General features: G+C 52.6%; 1 protein-coding gene across 5 annotated transcripts in view; it reads left to right on the plus strand.

Moving 5' to 3' along the window:
- Positions 1-16,271, plus strand: part of LOC102460627 (histone-lysine N-methyltransferase SETD1B-like) — a 123,070-nt gene that overhangs the window by 90,299 nt on the left and 16,500 nt on the right. For 4 of the 5 annotated variants that reach the window (XR_012895911.1, XM_075897845.1, XM_075897846.1 and 1 more), the window contains 2 exons: positions 57-223; positions 2,059-2,190. Coding sequence is in view for 4 of the 5 variants with exons in the window: in XM_075897845.1 (XP_075753960.1) it covers positions 57-223; positions 2,059-2,190 (299 nt within the window). In the remaining variant the exon portion in view is untranslated. Of the gene's footprint in view, positions 1-56; positions 224-2,058; positions 2,191-4,616; positions 7,575-16,271 lie in introns of those variants that run through there. The other variant, XM_075897848.1, reaches the window with a different exon arrangement.

Raw genomic sequence — 16,271 nt, forward strand, 5'->3', positions numbered from 1 at the left:
GTGTTTTGTTGTCTGAATTCCACATATAGCTGGGTTTCTCCTTAACTTAGTTCCACCTACTAGCTTTTCTACACCGAAAAAGAAGCAGCGGGATGATGGGATGCGGGAGCATGTTACAGGTTGTGCCCGAAGCGAAGGCTATTACAAAATTGATAAGAAGGACAAACTTAAATACCTCAACACTAGTCGTGCATTTGCAGAGGAGCCTCCAGCTGATACACAAGTAAGCACACTCATATTGCTGACTGCTTCCTTGTGTTAACTGGGTTTGTCTTGAAATGTAGTGTTAATTCCATCTCATAGGAGAGTTACTAAGCCTGTGCCTCAGTATGGTGTTCCCCTGTTGCAAGTATTACCTTTCAATTAAGAAAGAAAACAGATCCTTTTGATTTAAGATCATTAAAGGTCCTGAGTTATTTTCTGTAAGTGTGGGGGTGTTTTCTCCCTGTGTCCTGGCCAAATTCCAATCTGGGGAAATGCATTCTGCCTACTTAAATGTCCCTGTTGGTACAACTGTAAGTGGTGGCCTTCATCTCCTCTCATAAACAAAAGGTTTGCTCTATTGTTGCTGGTGTTTTCACAATGGCTGCTGCATTGAATTTTACAATAGCTATTGCACTAGGGGTATTTCCATGGTGGTCAAAGTGAAGTGACCTTTATGTAAATGTATAGTTTGTCATTCTGGAAATAGTTTGAGGACTGAGGAACCTGTTTTTCTGTATAGATTTAAAATACCTTGGTATATGGCAGCCCCAATAAAGTATTATATTGCAGGGCAAGGAGGTGTGATAGTGATTATCGCAGGGCTGGGGAACCTTGTTTGGCTTGGGGGCCGCTGACCCACAGAAAAATCAGTTGGGAGACGCACACAAGTGAGAAGCAAAAAAAAAAAAAAAACCTCACTGGCATGGCCCCCGACTGAGAAGGAGAAAGACACTCTTCCCCCCCCCCCCCCATTCCCATTGCACACTAGAGCCTAGTGGGGCCCAGCCTAGTAGTGCTCTAGCCCTATGGGGGGCTGGAGTGCCAGCGTGAGCTACCCAGTGCTGGGGGGGGCTGGGGCTGAGCCTCAGGGGACAGATCCAGGCAAGCAGGGGGCCGCATCTGGCCCCTGGGCCTTAGGTTCCCCTCCCCTGGATTAGAGGAACAGAAAGACTTGTATGTGAAGAGAGACTGAAGACTCATAGATTTAAGATCACAAGGAACCATCGCAATCCACTAGTCTGACCTTCTGCACATTATAGGCCACAGAACCTCACCTACCCGCTCCTATAACAGAACCATAACCTCAGAAGTGGGACTGTATAGTTGGAGAGGGGACGTGATGTAGGTAATCAAATTAACCAGAGAAGGCAAATCAAGTGCTCCTGTTTACCTTTTGTCATGATATAAGAACAAGGGGACATTCGGTAAAATTAAAAGGCATTGAATCTAAAACTAATTAAATGTTCCTTTTCAACAAAGCATAACTAACCTATTGAAGTAATTTCCAGGAGGAGTCAAGAAAGGATTAGACCATATATGGATAATGAGAATCTTCACAATCGTATCAGATAGGATTTTTAAAAAGGCTATAAGACCTCATTCTGCAAGAGATGAGACAACTCCTGACTGACTAGGATTTGGAAGAAACTTACCTCTAAGATCATGTTAATCAGTATGTGTCCACTATGAGGATTTTGCACTTTCCTCTCAAGCATCTGGTAACGGCCTCTGTCAGAGACCAAATACTGAGCTATGTGGACCACTCATTTTGTGATAGAGTTGGAAGAAGAACCCAAGAGTCCAGATTTTCTGAAACCCAGCTTACTTAGTAGACCACGCTGTAGATGTACTATAGGGAGTTTTTCACAAGCCACAGCAGACTGTATTAACTAATACAAGAGTTTCTACACTGTTTGTTTTCTGTTCTCATTCTGCAATAAGATGTGTACTGGCTGTGTGGGAATGTGCATCAGACTCCTCACTGGCTCAACTTTGGTCTCTAGGAAATGTACAAATGGATCGCCTCAGATCTTTTTAAATTGCAACTCCTGAACTGTTCTTCCTTGTTTGCAGGGAATGAGCATCCCTGCTCAACCTCATGCTTCCACCCGGGCTGGCTCTGAGAGGAGGTCAGAGCAACGCAGGCTTCTCTCATCCTTTACTGGTAGCTGTGACAGTGACCTACTCAAATTTAACCAACTCAAGGTAGGTAACGTGATCAGATTTGTATTCTGTGAATTGGAAAGCACAGGTCAGGTGCTAACTAGTGTGGCAAGTTTGGGCTAAGCCCCTGTGTCCTACACTTCCTGGCAGGTTTTTTTGTGTGCCTCAGAGGCTTGCAGTGTCCCTATCACTGCCGCAAAGGTACCCCACTACCCAGAGCCCTTTTCATCATCGGCCAGTCCATGGTTTTGGATGTCAGTCCCTCTGTTAGTCCACAGGGTCTCCCCTGTTCCTTACTGGCAGCCCACCAGCCAGGAGGAGGGTTGGGGGGAACCCGGTTCCACCCACTTGCTCCAGGTTCCAGCCCAGGGCCTAGGTGGGTAGCCCTGAGTAGGCTCTGAAGCTTGGTCCTTGCCCCACTGAACAGCAGCCCCTCCCTGGGCCACTTCCCCAAACCTTCCTGAGTACCACTCCCCGATGCCTTGGAACAGGCCTTGTTGCTGGCTGCCTTTTTTTTTGGGGGGGGGGGGGGGCACGCACGCAGGCACTGCAGCAGCTCTTCTCTTCTGTGGTCCATCCCTTTTCTCCCTCTCCTGTCTTGCCTGAGGGAGGGTTTTTATGGTGGGCCCATAAGCCTTAACTGGCAGCAAATGTTCTAATCAGCCTTCCCTCCAGGCTGACTCCAGATGGGCTTCAGGTGTCCTAATGGCTGGGCCACAGTCTCTGGAAGCCTACTACTCTGGGAACATAAACCCACATACCCAGGCTGTGTCTACACTGCACCCCTTTTCCGGAAAAGGGATGCAGATTAGACCAGTCGGAATTGCAAATCCGCGGGGGATTTAAATATCCCCCACGGCATTTGCATTTACATGGCTGCCGCTTTTTTCCAGCTTGGGGATAAGCCGGAGAAAAGCGCCAGTCTAGACGTGATTCTCCGGAATAAAGCCCTTTTCTGGAGGATTTCTTATTCCTACTTTCAAGTAGGAATAAGAAATCCTCCAGAAAAGGGCTTATTTTCCAGAGAATCGCGTCTAGACTGGCGCTTTTCTCCGGCTTATCCCCAAGCTGGAAAAAAGCGGCAGCCATGTAAATGCAAATGCCGTGGGGGATATTTAAATCCCCCACGGATTTGCAATTCCGACTGGTCTAATCTGCATCCCTTTTCCGGAAAAGGGGTGCAGTGTAGACACAGCCCTAGTGTCTCTGCCTTCCACTTGGCTTCTGCAGCCCCCTGCTCTCAGGGTGCTGCACGTTCTCTTGCACCCTTCCTCACTTCTTCCTTTTGGGAGGGGGTGCCTGCTGCTGTCGCAGTGCGCAGGCCCTTGCTCCCCCTACATTTTGGGCTAGGCTCCTTTTTTCCACCTGCCTTTCTTGCAGGCGGCTTCCCCCTTTCACCTCAGCTAGTTGTTGAGGGTGCTGGGTACAGGGGAGTGGGGGGGGGGTCTCTGCTGCCCTGCCTCTGGGGAGGGGGGAGGACCCCCCATCTTCTTAGGGGTCTATTTTGGCCCCTTTTCTTCACCTCGGCAGGCCTGAACTCCACCATTCCTGTTGCTCCTGCTTTCCCTGAGGCAGAGGAGGTAAGGGGGCTGCTTTAGGGCAGCCCCTGGGGTTTTCTCTCCCCACAGCTTGTCCTGTGTTGGGGGGGGGGGGGGAGATTACAGGAGCCCATTTCCATCAGGGTTCCTGTTTGGGGGCTGGTGCAGCTCTTGTGGGGTGCTGGGGGCAGGGGGTGGTTCACTTCCCCCCCAGTTCCCCTGCCCCTACACTTCTGCTGCTGCTCCCTCCCCAACCCCAGTTGCTGCAGGGGCCTTTTTCCATTCTTGGCCCCACTGCTTGCCTCCCCGCCCCTCTTCTGCTCTGCTGGGCCCTGCAGCAGGTGCTGTGGGCCTGCTACTCAGGTGCCTGTGGGAACATTGGTTCCCTTCCCCCAGCTGTGTCCAGCTACCCCCGTTTAAGCAGGTATCTCCTCACTGCCTGCCTTCCCTCTCCACTGCTTGTCCCCCATCCCCCCCCACCTTCTTGTGTGCCTATGTCCCCCCCCATTCATTCTTGGGCACCTGAGCGTCCCTCTCCTTTTTAGTTACCCTCCCCGCACACACAGCTTCACGTGTCCCCATGCTCTTTAAATAGTTGACCACCTCATCTCCCCAGTGCAGGCAGAGGAGCCGCTCTTTCCATCCTGTGCTGGGAGCTGTACCCCTTACTCCTTTATTCTCCCTCCCCCTTTCTGCATTGTTGCCCTCCCAACACCTCCAGCATAGTCAGGGGGAGTGGTGAACCTCCTTCCTTCCCTCCCTTCCCCAGCACTTTGGTCCTCCCCTAATTGTTTGTTCTTGTCCTTTCCTCCCCACCCATGACTACAATGGAGGGGTTGTCTGGTGACACCCCTGCCAACCCTTCCCCACCCCTCCCCATATCTAAAAACAACTCCTCCTCTGAGGCTGCTGGGCCCCCTGTCATTACAGTGGAGATGGCGGACATGGACGGAGACGGCGGGGCCTCAACAGTTCCTGCCGCAACACCTCCGGTCACCATTAAGAAGGCCCCCCTGAAGGGTAGGAAGGGCCGGGGGACCAAGAAGGGCAAGAGCCCCACCCGGAAGGCAAAACCTCCTGTGGCGAAGGCTCACCTCCCCAACCGCGGCCCCGGTGTCAGCCGTAACGTCCCCTTCTTCCTGCCCCCCCGTTCCTTCCACCAGCTCTGGGGGCGACGGTGTCCCAGCCCCGAGAGCATACGCCCAGGTAGCCACCACCCCCGCCCCTGCATGCCACATCCCAAGCCGCCTCCCAGAATTCCATCTTCGATGGCTGTGGCCCCTTTCCCACCCCGACCAGGAGGCACAGGGTCCTTTGTCTCCTTGTGTCAGCCTCACCCCACGTGGAGACCTACATGCTGGTGTTGCCATGCATGGTGGGGCCCACGGCCGTGGTGGTGGCATCTAAGATGTTTGGGAAGGTGGTATTCTTCCTGGTGTCTGAGGCTGCTGCCCAGGAGGTGGTGGAGAGAGGTTTGGTAGTGGGGGTGGTCCATGTCCCACTCGAGCCTCTGGAGGACCTGGGCGTAGGGGTGGTATTTTCCTCCCTTCCTCCCCAACACCGCCCTACTGCCTTTCCTCTCGGCCCTGGGGAGGGCCTTGTCAGTCCTAAGTCCCCTTCCTTTTGGCTGCAAGGACCCTACCCTCTGCCATGTTCTCTCCTTTCGTCAGCAGGTACAAATCCAACTACTGCCAGCGTGGCGTGGCGTGGCGGAGAAGCCCTAGAAGGAACATTTCTGGTGCCCCATCAAGGGGCCCAGTACCAGGTGTATTACACCATGGGGAATGCCCGGTGTTTTCTTTGTCGGGCGACGGGGCACGTCCGAAAGGACTGTCCCCTGGCCTGGCTCGGCATAGACTCATAGACTTTAAGGTCAGAAGGGACCATTATGATCATCTAGTCTGACCACCTGCACAATGCAGGCCACAGAATCTCACCCACCCCCTCCTAGAATAATCCTCTCACCTATATATTAGATATTGAAGTCCTCAAATGGTTTGAAGACCCCAAGATGCAGAGAATCCTCCAGCTGTGATCTGTGCCCCATGCTACAGAGGAAGGCGAAAAACCTCCAGGTCCTCTGCCAATCTACCCTGGAGGAAAATTCCTTCCCAACCCCAAATATGGCAATCAGCTGAACCCTGAGTATGTGGGCAAGACTCACCAGCCAGACACCCAGGAAAAAGTTCTCTATAGTAACTCCTATCATCCCTCCATTGGCCTATTTACCACTGATAGTGAAAGGTCAATTAGGGTGTGTCTAGACTACAGGGTTTTGTCGACAAAAGTGGACTTTTGTCGACAAAACTATACCTGCATCTACACTGCCACTGAGTTCTGTCGACAGAACTCAGCCGTTTTGTCGACAGCTGTAAACCTCATTCTACGAGGAATAACGCCTTTTGTCGACAGAGTTCTGTCAACAGAAGGCATTATTGTGTCTACACTATCATGTCGACAAAGCGGCTTGCTTTGTCGACAGAACTGGATGTAGTCTAGACGCTTTTTGTCGACAGTATCTGTCAAAAAAACTTCTGTCGACAAAAGTCTGTAGTCTAGACGTACCCTTAGTTACCAAGATCATGTTACTCATCAAACCATCCCCTTCATAAACCCATCTAGCTTAATCTTGAAACCAGATAGGTCTTTTGCCCCCACTACTTGCCTTGGAAGGCTGTTCCATAACTTCACTCCTCTAATGGTTAGAAACCTTTGTCTAATTTCGAGTCTAAACTTCCTGATAGCCAGTTTATATCCATTTGTTCTTGTGTCCACATTGGTATTAAACTTAAATAATTCCTCTCCCGCCCTGGTATTTATCCCTCTAATATATTTAAAGAGTGCAATCATGTCTCCCCTCAGCCTTCTTTTGGTTAAGGTAAACAAGCCAAGCTCCTTGAGTCTCCTTTCATAAGACAGGTTTTCCATTCCTCGGATCATCCTAGTGGCCCTTCTTTGTACCTGTTCCAGTTTGAATTCATCCTTCTTAAACATGGGAGACCAGAACTGCACACAGTATTCCAAATGGGGTCTCACCAATGCCTTGTATAATGGCACTAACACCTCCTTATCCCTACTGGAAATACCTCACCTAATACATCCCAAGACCGTATTAGCCTTTTTCAGGGCCATGTCACAATGGTGGCTCATAGTCATCCTGTGATCAACCAGGACTCTGAGGTCCTTCTCCTCTTCCGTCACTTCCAACTGATGTGTCCCCAGCTTATAACTAAAACTCTTGTTATTAATCCCTAAATGCATAACCTTACACTTCTCACTATTAAATTTCATCCTATTGCTATCACTCCAATTTACAAGGTCATCCAGATCTTCCTGTATGATATCCCGATCCTTTTCTGAATTGGCAATACCTCCCAACTTTGTGTCATCCGCAAACTTTATTAGGACACTCCCACTTTTGGTGCCGAGGTCAATAATAAAAAGATTAAATAAGATTGGTCCCAAAACTGATCCCTGAGGAACTCCGCTAGTAACCTTCCTCCAACCTGACAGTTCACCTTTCAATATGACCCGCTGTAGTCTCCCCTTTAACCAGTTGCTTATCCACCTCTCAACTTTCATATTAATCCCCACCTTTTCCAATTTAACCAATAATTCCCCATGTGGTACTGTATCAAATGCCTTACTAAAGTCGAGGTAGATTAGATCCACTGCATTTCCTTTATCTAAAAAATCTGTTACTTTCTCAAAAAAGGAGATCAGGTTGGTTTGGCACGATCTACCTTTTGTAAAGCCATGTTGTAATTTGTCCCAATTGCCATTAGCCTCAATGTCTCTAACTACTTTCTCCTTCAACATTTTTTCCAAGATCTTGCATACTACAGATGTCAAACTAACAGGCCTATAGTTACCCGGGTCGCTTTTTTTCCCCTTTCTTAAAAATCGGAACTATATTAGCAATTCTCCAGTCAAATGGTACAACCCCTGAGTTTAGAGATTTATTCAAAATTTTTGCTAATGGACTTGCAAGTTCATGTGCCAGTTCCTTTAATATTCTTGGATGAAGATTATCTGGGCCCCCCCCCCCCCGATTTACTCCCGTTAAGCTGTTCAAGTTTTGCTTTTACCTCTGATATGGTAATATCCAGGGCTTGACAAATCGCGGTGAGAGCTACTTGCCAGCCCTGCACCGCGCATGCGCCAGTCCAGCACCAGTGAATGGGGCACCGGTGAATGGGGCGCATGGAGCGACCGGCTGAAATCTACTCGCCATGGGCGAGTAGAATCAGCGGTTTGTCGAGCCCTGGTAATATCTACCTCCATATCCTTATTCCCATTTGTTATGTTGCCATCATCCCTAAGCTCTTCATTAGCCTCATTAAAGACTGAAGCAAAGTATTTGTTTAGATATTGGGCCATGCCTAGATTATCCTTAACCTCCACTCCATCCTCAGTGATGAGCGGTCCCACTTCTTCTTTGTTTTTTTCCTATTTTATATGGCTTTTGCAAGGTCCAACTCTACCTGACTTAGCCTCTCTCACTTTGTCCCTACATGCTCTAACCTCAATAAGGTAGCTTTCTTTACTGATCCCTCCCATTTTCCACTCCTTATATGCTTTCTGCTTTTTCTTAATCACCTCTCTGAGATGCTTGCTCATCCAGCTTGGTCTAACACACCTGCCTATAACTTTTTTCCCCTTTCTTGGGATACAGGCTTCTGACAGCTTCTGCAATTATAACTTAAAATAATTCCAGACCTCCTCCGCCTTTAGATCCATAATTTCTTTAGTCCAATCCACTTCCCTAACGAATTTCCTTAATTTATTAAAGTTAGCCCTTTTGAAATCAAGAACCCTAGTCTCAGATTTATTTTTGTTTATCCTTCCATTTAATTTGAACTGAATTAGCTCATGATCACTCGAGCCAAGGTTGTCTCCTACAACCATTTCATCTATGAGGTCCTCACTACTCACCAAAACCAAATCTAAAATAGCATCCCCCCCCTTGTTGGTTCAGCAACTACTTGATGCAGGAATTCATCAGCTATCACATCTAGGAAAATCTGAGCCCTATTATTATTACCAGCACGTGTTCTCCAGTCTATATCTGGAAAGTTGAAATCTCCCATGATTACGCAGTTTCCATGAGTATTTACTTCATTAAAAACATTAAAGAGGTCTCTATCCATATCCAAATTGGATCCTGGTGGTCTATAACACACCCCAAGCACTATCCCAGGGGAGGATCTGATAGTTTTCTTCCCCAATGTGATTTTTGCCCAGACAGACTCTGTCTTCTCCATTCCATCACTTTTTATTTCTTTACAATCCACCTCATCTTTGATATACAATGCTACTCCACCACCTTTACCCTTATTTCTGTCTTTCCTAAACAGCACATACCCTTCAATACCTGTACTCCAGTCATGCCTAGTATTCCACCATGTTTGTTATTCCTATAATATCTGGTTTCACTTCCTGGACCAGTAGCTCTAGTTCCTCCATTTTTGTTATCTAGGCTCCTCGCATTGGGGTACAAACATCTTAAGTTTTGCTGTTTGGCCTCACTCACATTCTTTACCCAATTTGGCACGGACGTTATACCTCCAATATGACCTATTAGACTAGTATCCACCCCACCCTTCCTCATGTTCATTCTCCTACCCCCAGCTATATCCTTTCTTACTTCGTTTTCCTCCCTCTCAATGCTAAAATCCAGCGTAGAGATTACCTGGGCATCTCCCAACCGTCTCCCCCAAATTCCTAGTTTAAAGCTCTCTTAATCAGTTGAGCCATCCTCCATCCTAGAAGTCTATTTCCCTCCCTACTTAGGTGAAGTCCATCCCGAGAGAACAGTCCTCTGTCCGTGAATGCCTCCCAGTGGCCATACATCCCAAAGCCCTCCTTATAGCACCACTGCCTGAGCCATCTATTGATCATCATAATCCTGTCACATCTTTGTTGCCCTTCTCTAGGAACAGGCAGAATCCCACTAAAGATCACCTGAGCCTCGATTTCCTTAAACGTCTTCCCCAGCCTAGCATAGTCTCCCTTGATTCGTTCCAGAGAGATTCTAGCTGTATCATTTGTTCCTACATGAAGGATGATCAATGGATTCCTTCCTGCTCCCTTAATAATCCTCTTCAACCTCAGTTCCACATCCCGTATCTTAGCACCTGGCAGACAGCACACCCTTCTATTCTCTGGATCAGCTCTGGTTACAGGCCTATCTATTCTTCTCAATAAGGAGTCCCCAATCACATAGACCTGCCTTTTCCTAGTGACCGTGCGATTCTCTGGTCTATCTCTTGCTTCCTCTGGCTGCAAGTCCTTTCCATTCCTGTTTTCCCTTGTAATCCTCTTTAACCCATCCTGTATCCTCCTAATGCTCATTATTGGTGTTGTCTCCATCAACTCTTCCCCTTTATCTATGGGACTAGCCACTCTTCTCCCTTACCCTTCCATCTTCATTATCTACCTGCTGTACCCCTTCTTCATTCTCCAGCTCCACATACCTGTTCTTGAGCTCTATTTTTCCTTCACTGACCCATCTTTTCTTCTGCCTGGTTCTCTGAGTCACATGCTTCCACTGTCCATTTTCTTCGCCCAGCAGTCCTCCCTCTGAGGCCTTTGATCTTGCTTCCATCTGCAGATCTAAGCTTTCCCCTTCGGCCACCTCATGCCTTTGCCCCATCATCTGATCGAACCCCCTTCTAAACTCGACCAGAGTTTCCACCTGCATATCCAGTCCTCGGATCTTTTCTTCCATCAGCTCTAACAGGTGGCACTTCATGCAAACAAAACTCCTTTCAGAATCATGTACAGGCAGTCCCCGGGTTACGTACAAGATAGGGACTGTAGGTTTGTTCTTAAGTTCAATCTGTATGTAAGTCGGAACTGGCGTCCAGATTCAGCCGCTGCTGAAACTGACCGCCAGTTCTGACTTACATACAGATTCAACTTAAGAACCCCAAGCGTCCCCAAGTCAGCTGCTGCTGAAACTGATCAGCGGCTGATTCCAGGAAGCCTGGGGCAGAGCAACTCTGCCTCTGGCTTCCTGTAGTCAGCGCTGGTCAGTTTCAGCAGTGGCTGACTTGGGGACGCCTGGGGCAGAGCAGCTGGGGTGCTGCTGGGTTGCTCCAGTAGCACCGCTCCTCGGCGCTACTGGACCAACCCAGCAGCACCCCAGCTGCTCTGCCCCAGGCATCCTGATTCAGCCACTGCTGAAACTGACCAGCAGCGGCTGAATCAGGACCTGGGGCAGAGCAGCTGGGGTGCTGCTGGGTTGGTCCAGTAGTGCCCAGAGCGGCGCTGCAGGACCAATTGGCAGCGCCCCAGCTGCTCTGCCCCAGCGTCCAAAACAAAAGCCTGGTCTGCTGGGGGGGGGGGGGGGGGGGGGCACACTAGCTGCGCCCCCCCCCCCCCCCCCAGCAGACCAGGGACACGGGGAGCACAGCGGCAGCGGGGTGCCGCGCCTCTGAGGCTTTGCTCTGGCAAAGCCTCAGAAGCGCGGGAACGGCCCGGTGCCCCTGGTCTGCTGGAGACGGTCTCCAGCAGACCAGGGGCACCGGAGCAGCTTACGAATGGGGCTTTCTCGCCCTGGAGCTCGCAGGTAGCAATCCGCTACCTCGACCTCCGGGGCGAGAAAGCCCCGTTCGTAAGTGCGGATCCGACATAAGTCGGATCCGCGTAAGTCGGGGACTGCCTGTACATACCGCAGCTACCACATCCAATCATCCTCCTTGTGTTCTCTACTACTTGGGCCATGGCCACTACTGCCTTTGTGTTAATCAGCCTTCTCACCTAAATCCTCTTAATCTGGCAAACACAAAAACAACCCCCCCCCCCCCCAGACAAAAACAAACCACAAACAAGTCCCACAATCCAAACTCTCCTTACAAACTCCCACTCAAACTCCCCTGTTTACAGCTCTGTTTGCTGGCTCCTGTGCCGCTGCAGCTATCTGTGCCGCTGCCTGACTAGAAGGCTACCTTTATAGGCCCCCTAATCAGGGCTCAGCTTCTCTCCCAGTACACTGCCCCTACAAACAATACAAATACAAAACCAGATACAAACTTCACCTCCAGCAGAACTCCCACTCAAACTCCCCGATGCCCAGGAGGGCACCGGCCCCACTGTCGCCGGTGGCCCTGACAGTCCAGACCGTGGGGTCGCCCCTCCTCCAACTGTGACCGTTGTCGGTCCCGCTCAGGCTCCGCAGGGCCCAGCTGAGCAAGCGGGTGCCACTGCCACCGCCAAAAGCAGCAAGGCCGGGACTACGGAGGAGAAGGTGGCGGGGTTGGCGACGGGACTAGGATGGGGCCTACTTCAGGGGGAGGTTTCCCCTTCCCCAGCTGCCCAGTCCCTGTCTTCCCTTGCCCTCCCACCACTGCCTTTGTTCCCTGGCTCCTAACTCATTCGGGCCCAGCCCTCCTCCTCTGAGGGCTGGGAGGTTGCCATGGGGGGGCACCGCAAGCGATCCTGGCGTTCCACCCCACCCACTGAAGGGGAGGATACCCTTCTCATTCCTCTGGGGGTGGACGTCGGAGCCATCCCTCCCTCTTGAGCCCCTGGATGCTTCGCAGCGCCGTGGAGGTTGCAGGAGGGGTAAACGCCTCCGTCCCAGAGTCCCTGCAAGAGGGAGTATTCACAGGGGATGCTCCCACTGTCCCCACCTCCACTGAGGAGGTGACCGCTGACCCTGCCACCAACAAATGCCACCACCTGGTGGCAGGCAGCGGGCTCGCCTTCCTCTCCCAGGAGGTGGAGGCTTTAGGGTTGACTCTGGCTGCCTCAGAGGGGGATCATCAGGTCCTGGAGGACAACAGTTGGCTTCCCCTTCCCCTTCCGACCCACCACTCTCCCTTCTCCCTGTCTCGGGGCTGCCCCAGGGTGCGACCATCTGCCCGGCCATTGGCAGCACTTCGGCCACCGAACCCCTGGGGGCTCCTAGCGGGCGGGAGTTCCCATCACCCCTGGCGGTGGGTCCTCTGCCGCTGCACTCTTGGCGGTGCCGGCACCTGGCGCTGGGGAGATACTAACTTCCCCCACTGCTGCCACCGATCCCCTGCCTGCGAGGAGACACTGCATCCCGGTGCCTCTTCCTCTGAGGCTTCAGACCCTGCTCCCACTCCTAACCCCTGCCCCACTCCTGCTCCCTGTTCAGCCCCTCTCCCAACCGAATTTCCCACTCCTCTTCCTGCTCCCCCTCCTCCTTGTCTTTTTCCTAACCCTCCCCACCTCTTCCTCTCCCTACTCCCCTTCCTCCTTTCCCCGATCCCTTCCCTGACCTCTTCTCCTCCCCTTACTCTATTGCTGCTGCCCCCGGGGCTGCCACGTTCAGCTCAGACGTTGGTCCCCGGGAGGTGGTTTTTGTTTCTCCCGCTCCCAGCATGTCTGGGGCTGTTCTCCCTCCACCACTACCCCTGTCGTCATCCCAGCAGGGACTTCAGAGATCCTGCGTCCCCATGTCGATTGGTTGCAGGGCTCGCGGAGGGGTCTGGCCCCAAGACATTCGGGGGCCCAAAGCCCCGATGCACTGAGGGGCGAGATGTGCGACTTCTTGGAGGACATCTGTGGCTCCAAGAACAAAGTAGCTCTCACCCTTCCGCGCTGGGGAGACTTCCATCTCATCCTCCAGATCGTAAGGGCCATTTTGGGGGAGGGTAAAGGGACTGGGTGGCGGGAAGCTGCGGCCTACCAGTGGGTCCGTGGCTTCCGTGACGCCCTGTTCACGTTTGGGTACGGTCACAGTTTGCTGTGGGGCCCAATGAGCCAGAACCGAGCGGTGCCTGGCCGCCGCGGACATCCTCAGGGGGATAATAGACCAACACTCCCTGGTCAGCATCTGACAAGACCTCCACCCGGGTGAGGATGCAGCGTTTACCTACGTCCGGGTGGAGGGTCAACGGTTGTTTCACTCCCGGTTGGACCACATTTATCTCTCTCGTTGTCATCTTTCTCGGGCTCACTCCTGCAGCATTCGGCCGGCCCCGTTCTCAGACCACCACTTGGCCTACTGGCATTTCAACTACAGCCTGCTGGAGGATGTGGGCTTTGTAGCATCCTTCCAGGAGTTCTCGCTGGCCTGGTGCGGGCGGTGGCACACCTTGCTCTCGGCGCCGTGGCGATGGCATGTGAGGAAGGTGCACACGTGGCTCTTCTGCTGCGACTACACCCGGCGGGGGGCCAGCCAGCGGAGGGATGCGGCGATAGAGCAGTTGGAACGCGAGGTCTTAGAGCTAGAGAGGCGGCTGGCCACCGGCCCCGGAGATCCATCCCTCTGCAGAGCGTACCGGGAGAGGCGGGAGGAATTCCAGGCCCTCGAGGACCTTCGGGTCTGGGGTGCCTTTGTTCGATTCCGCATTCATCTCCTTTGCTTCTTCTATGCCCTGGAGAAAAAGAGGAGGGCTAAAAAGCACGTCACCTGACTTTTGGCGGAGGATGGCACCCCCCTCACGGATCCGGAGAAGATGTGCGAGAGGGCTCGTGCTTTTTACGTCTCCTTTTCTCGCCGGATCCGACCAATGCTGACACCCACAGAGTTCTCTGGAACGAACGCCCAATGGTCAGCACAGGTGACTGGGACCGGCTAGAGCTGCCTCTCTCTCTGGCCGAGTTCTCAGAAGCCCTCTGTCTCATGCCCACCAATAAATCCCCAGGCATGGACGGGCTAACTGTGGAGTTCTATGGCGTGTTCTGGGACGTCCTCGGCCCAGACCTTGTTAGCGTCTGGGCTGAGTCCTTGGAGAGCCGTGCTCGCCTTGCTGCCTAAGAAGGGGGACCTCCACGATCTGAGGAACTGGTGTCCCGTCTCACTCCTCAGCACGAACTATAAAATCGTCGCCAAAGCCATCTCATTGAGACTGAAGTCTGTGCTGGCAGACGTGGTCCATCCAGACCAGAACTACACCATCCCGGGCTGTACCATCTTTGACAACCTCTTTCTGGTCTGGGATCTCTTAGAGCTAGGGTGTAGAGACGGTCTGTCGTTCGCCCTCCTGTCCTTGGATCAGGAGGTGTTCGACCAGATGGAATACAGGTAGCCCCGGGCACCCGGCGGGCCTTCGGCTTTGGGCCCCACTTCGTGGGGTTTCTCCAGGTGCTGTATGCTTCCGCATAGTGTTTGGTGAAGCTCAACTAGACCCTGACCACACCGGTCCGCTTCGGGCGAGGAGCACGTCAAGGCTGTCCACTGTCAAGCCAGTTGTACACTCTAGCCATGGAGCCCTTCCTCCGTCTCCTTCACAAGAGGTTGACGGGGTTGGTGTTCCGTGAGCCGGAGATGCGGCTGCGGTTGGTCCTGTCGGCATACGCCGACGACGTGCTCCTTGTGCTCCAGGACCCAGGAGACCTGGTGTGGGTGGAGGCTTGCCAAGCCGTCTACTTGGCGGCCTCCTGCACCCGAGTCAACTGGGTCAAGGGGCCTGGTGGTAGGGGCCGGGTGGCAGGCGCGCTTCCACTCGCGCTTCAGGCCATCAGGTGGAGCGCAGGTCCGCTGCTCTATCTCGGCGTTTTTTTCTCTGCCACGCATCCCTCTCCGCCGGAGAACTGGCAAGTGTTACCGTTTTGCCTTAACCCACTCCGAGTTTGGGTGGGAAGTCGTCCCGCGATTACGGTTTTCCCCCAAATAAAGGGGCTATTCCCAACTTCTGTATCTGTAAATAAATTGAATTTGGACTCGTTTATATCCTCTGGCCCGGGAAGGGGACTCAGGCCCTCCCTCGCTCCGAGTCCCGACCCAGGGCCCTAAGACAGGGACACTTGTCCCTGCTCCAGTGAAGGGGGTCAGAACCCCTAAACCCTCCACTCACGGGGTCCATGACCCTGTCCTGGGCCACTTCTTCCCGGGTGGCATCATACTCCCCAGTGTGGGGATAGACTTACTGTCGGCCGACTCCTCTGGGGTGCCGATGGCCGTTCGTGCTCACCGCTGCCTTCCCCCTCTCGCTCTGGCCCCGCCTCCCCACGCGCCCTCCCGGGATTCCCGAGTGACGTCACCTCTGTGTGCCGGCCCGGCCTGATGCGGGGCCGCCACGGCGGCAGGGACACAACCGGCATGGATCCGGACTCCTCGGGGGCCGGTCTGCAGCTGCCCGTCCCCCCCTTTGACCTCTCTCCCGCCTGCCCCATCACACAGCTTCCCCCTTAGATCCTCCCCCCTTCCTACCTCCCCTCTCGTTTCGTGTTCCGGCACTCGCCACAAACAATCCGCATTTGCGTTCACGGTGCCAGCTCTATGTTTTACTTCGAATTTATAAGGCTGTAGACTCAAGTACCATCTCAATATACGCGGGTTCGTATCCTTCATGTTCTGGATCCACTGGAGGGGCGCGTGGTCTGTCACCAGGGTGAATTTGTCACCTAAGAGGAAATACCGTAAAGAGTCAATGGCCCACTTAAGGGCTAGGGCTTCTTTCTCGATGGTCGCATACCCCCTTTCCTGGGGGAATAGTTTACGGCTTAGGTACAGAACCGGGTGCTCGGCCCCGTCCTCCTCCTGAGCTAATACCGTCCCCAACCCTAGGTCAGAGACATCTGTCTGTAGGATGAAAGGTTTGTTAAAGTCAGGTTGTATTAATATTGGGGCATGGGTAAGCTCATATTTTAGTCTTTTAAAGGCGG

Source organism: Pelodiscus sinensis, chromosome 15 (genome assembly GCF_049634645.1).
Source record: "Pelodiscus sinensis isolate JC-2024 chromosome 15, ASM4963464v1, whole genome shotgun sequence".
NCBI lineage: Eukaryota > Metazoa > Chordata > Testudines > Trionychidae > Pelodiscus > Pelodiscus sinensis.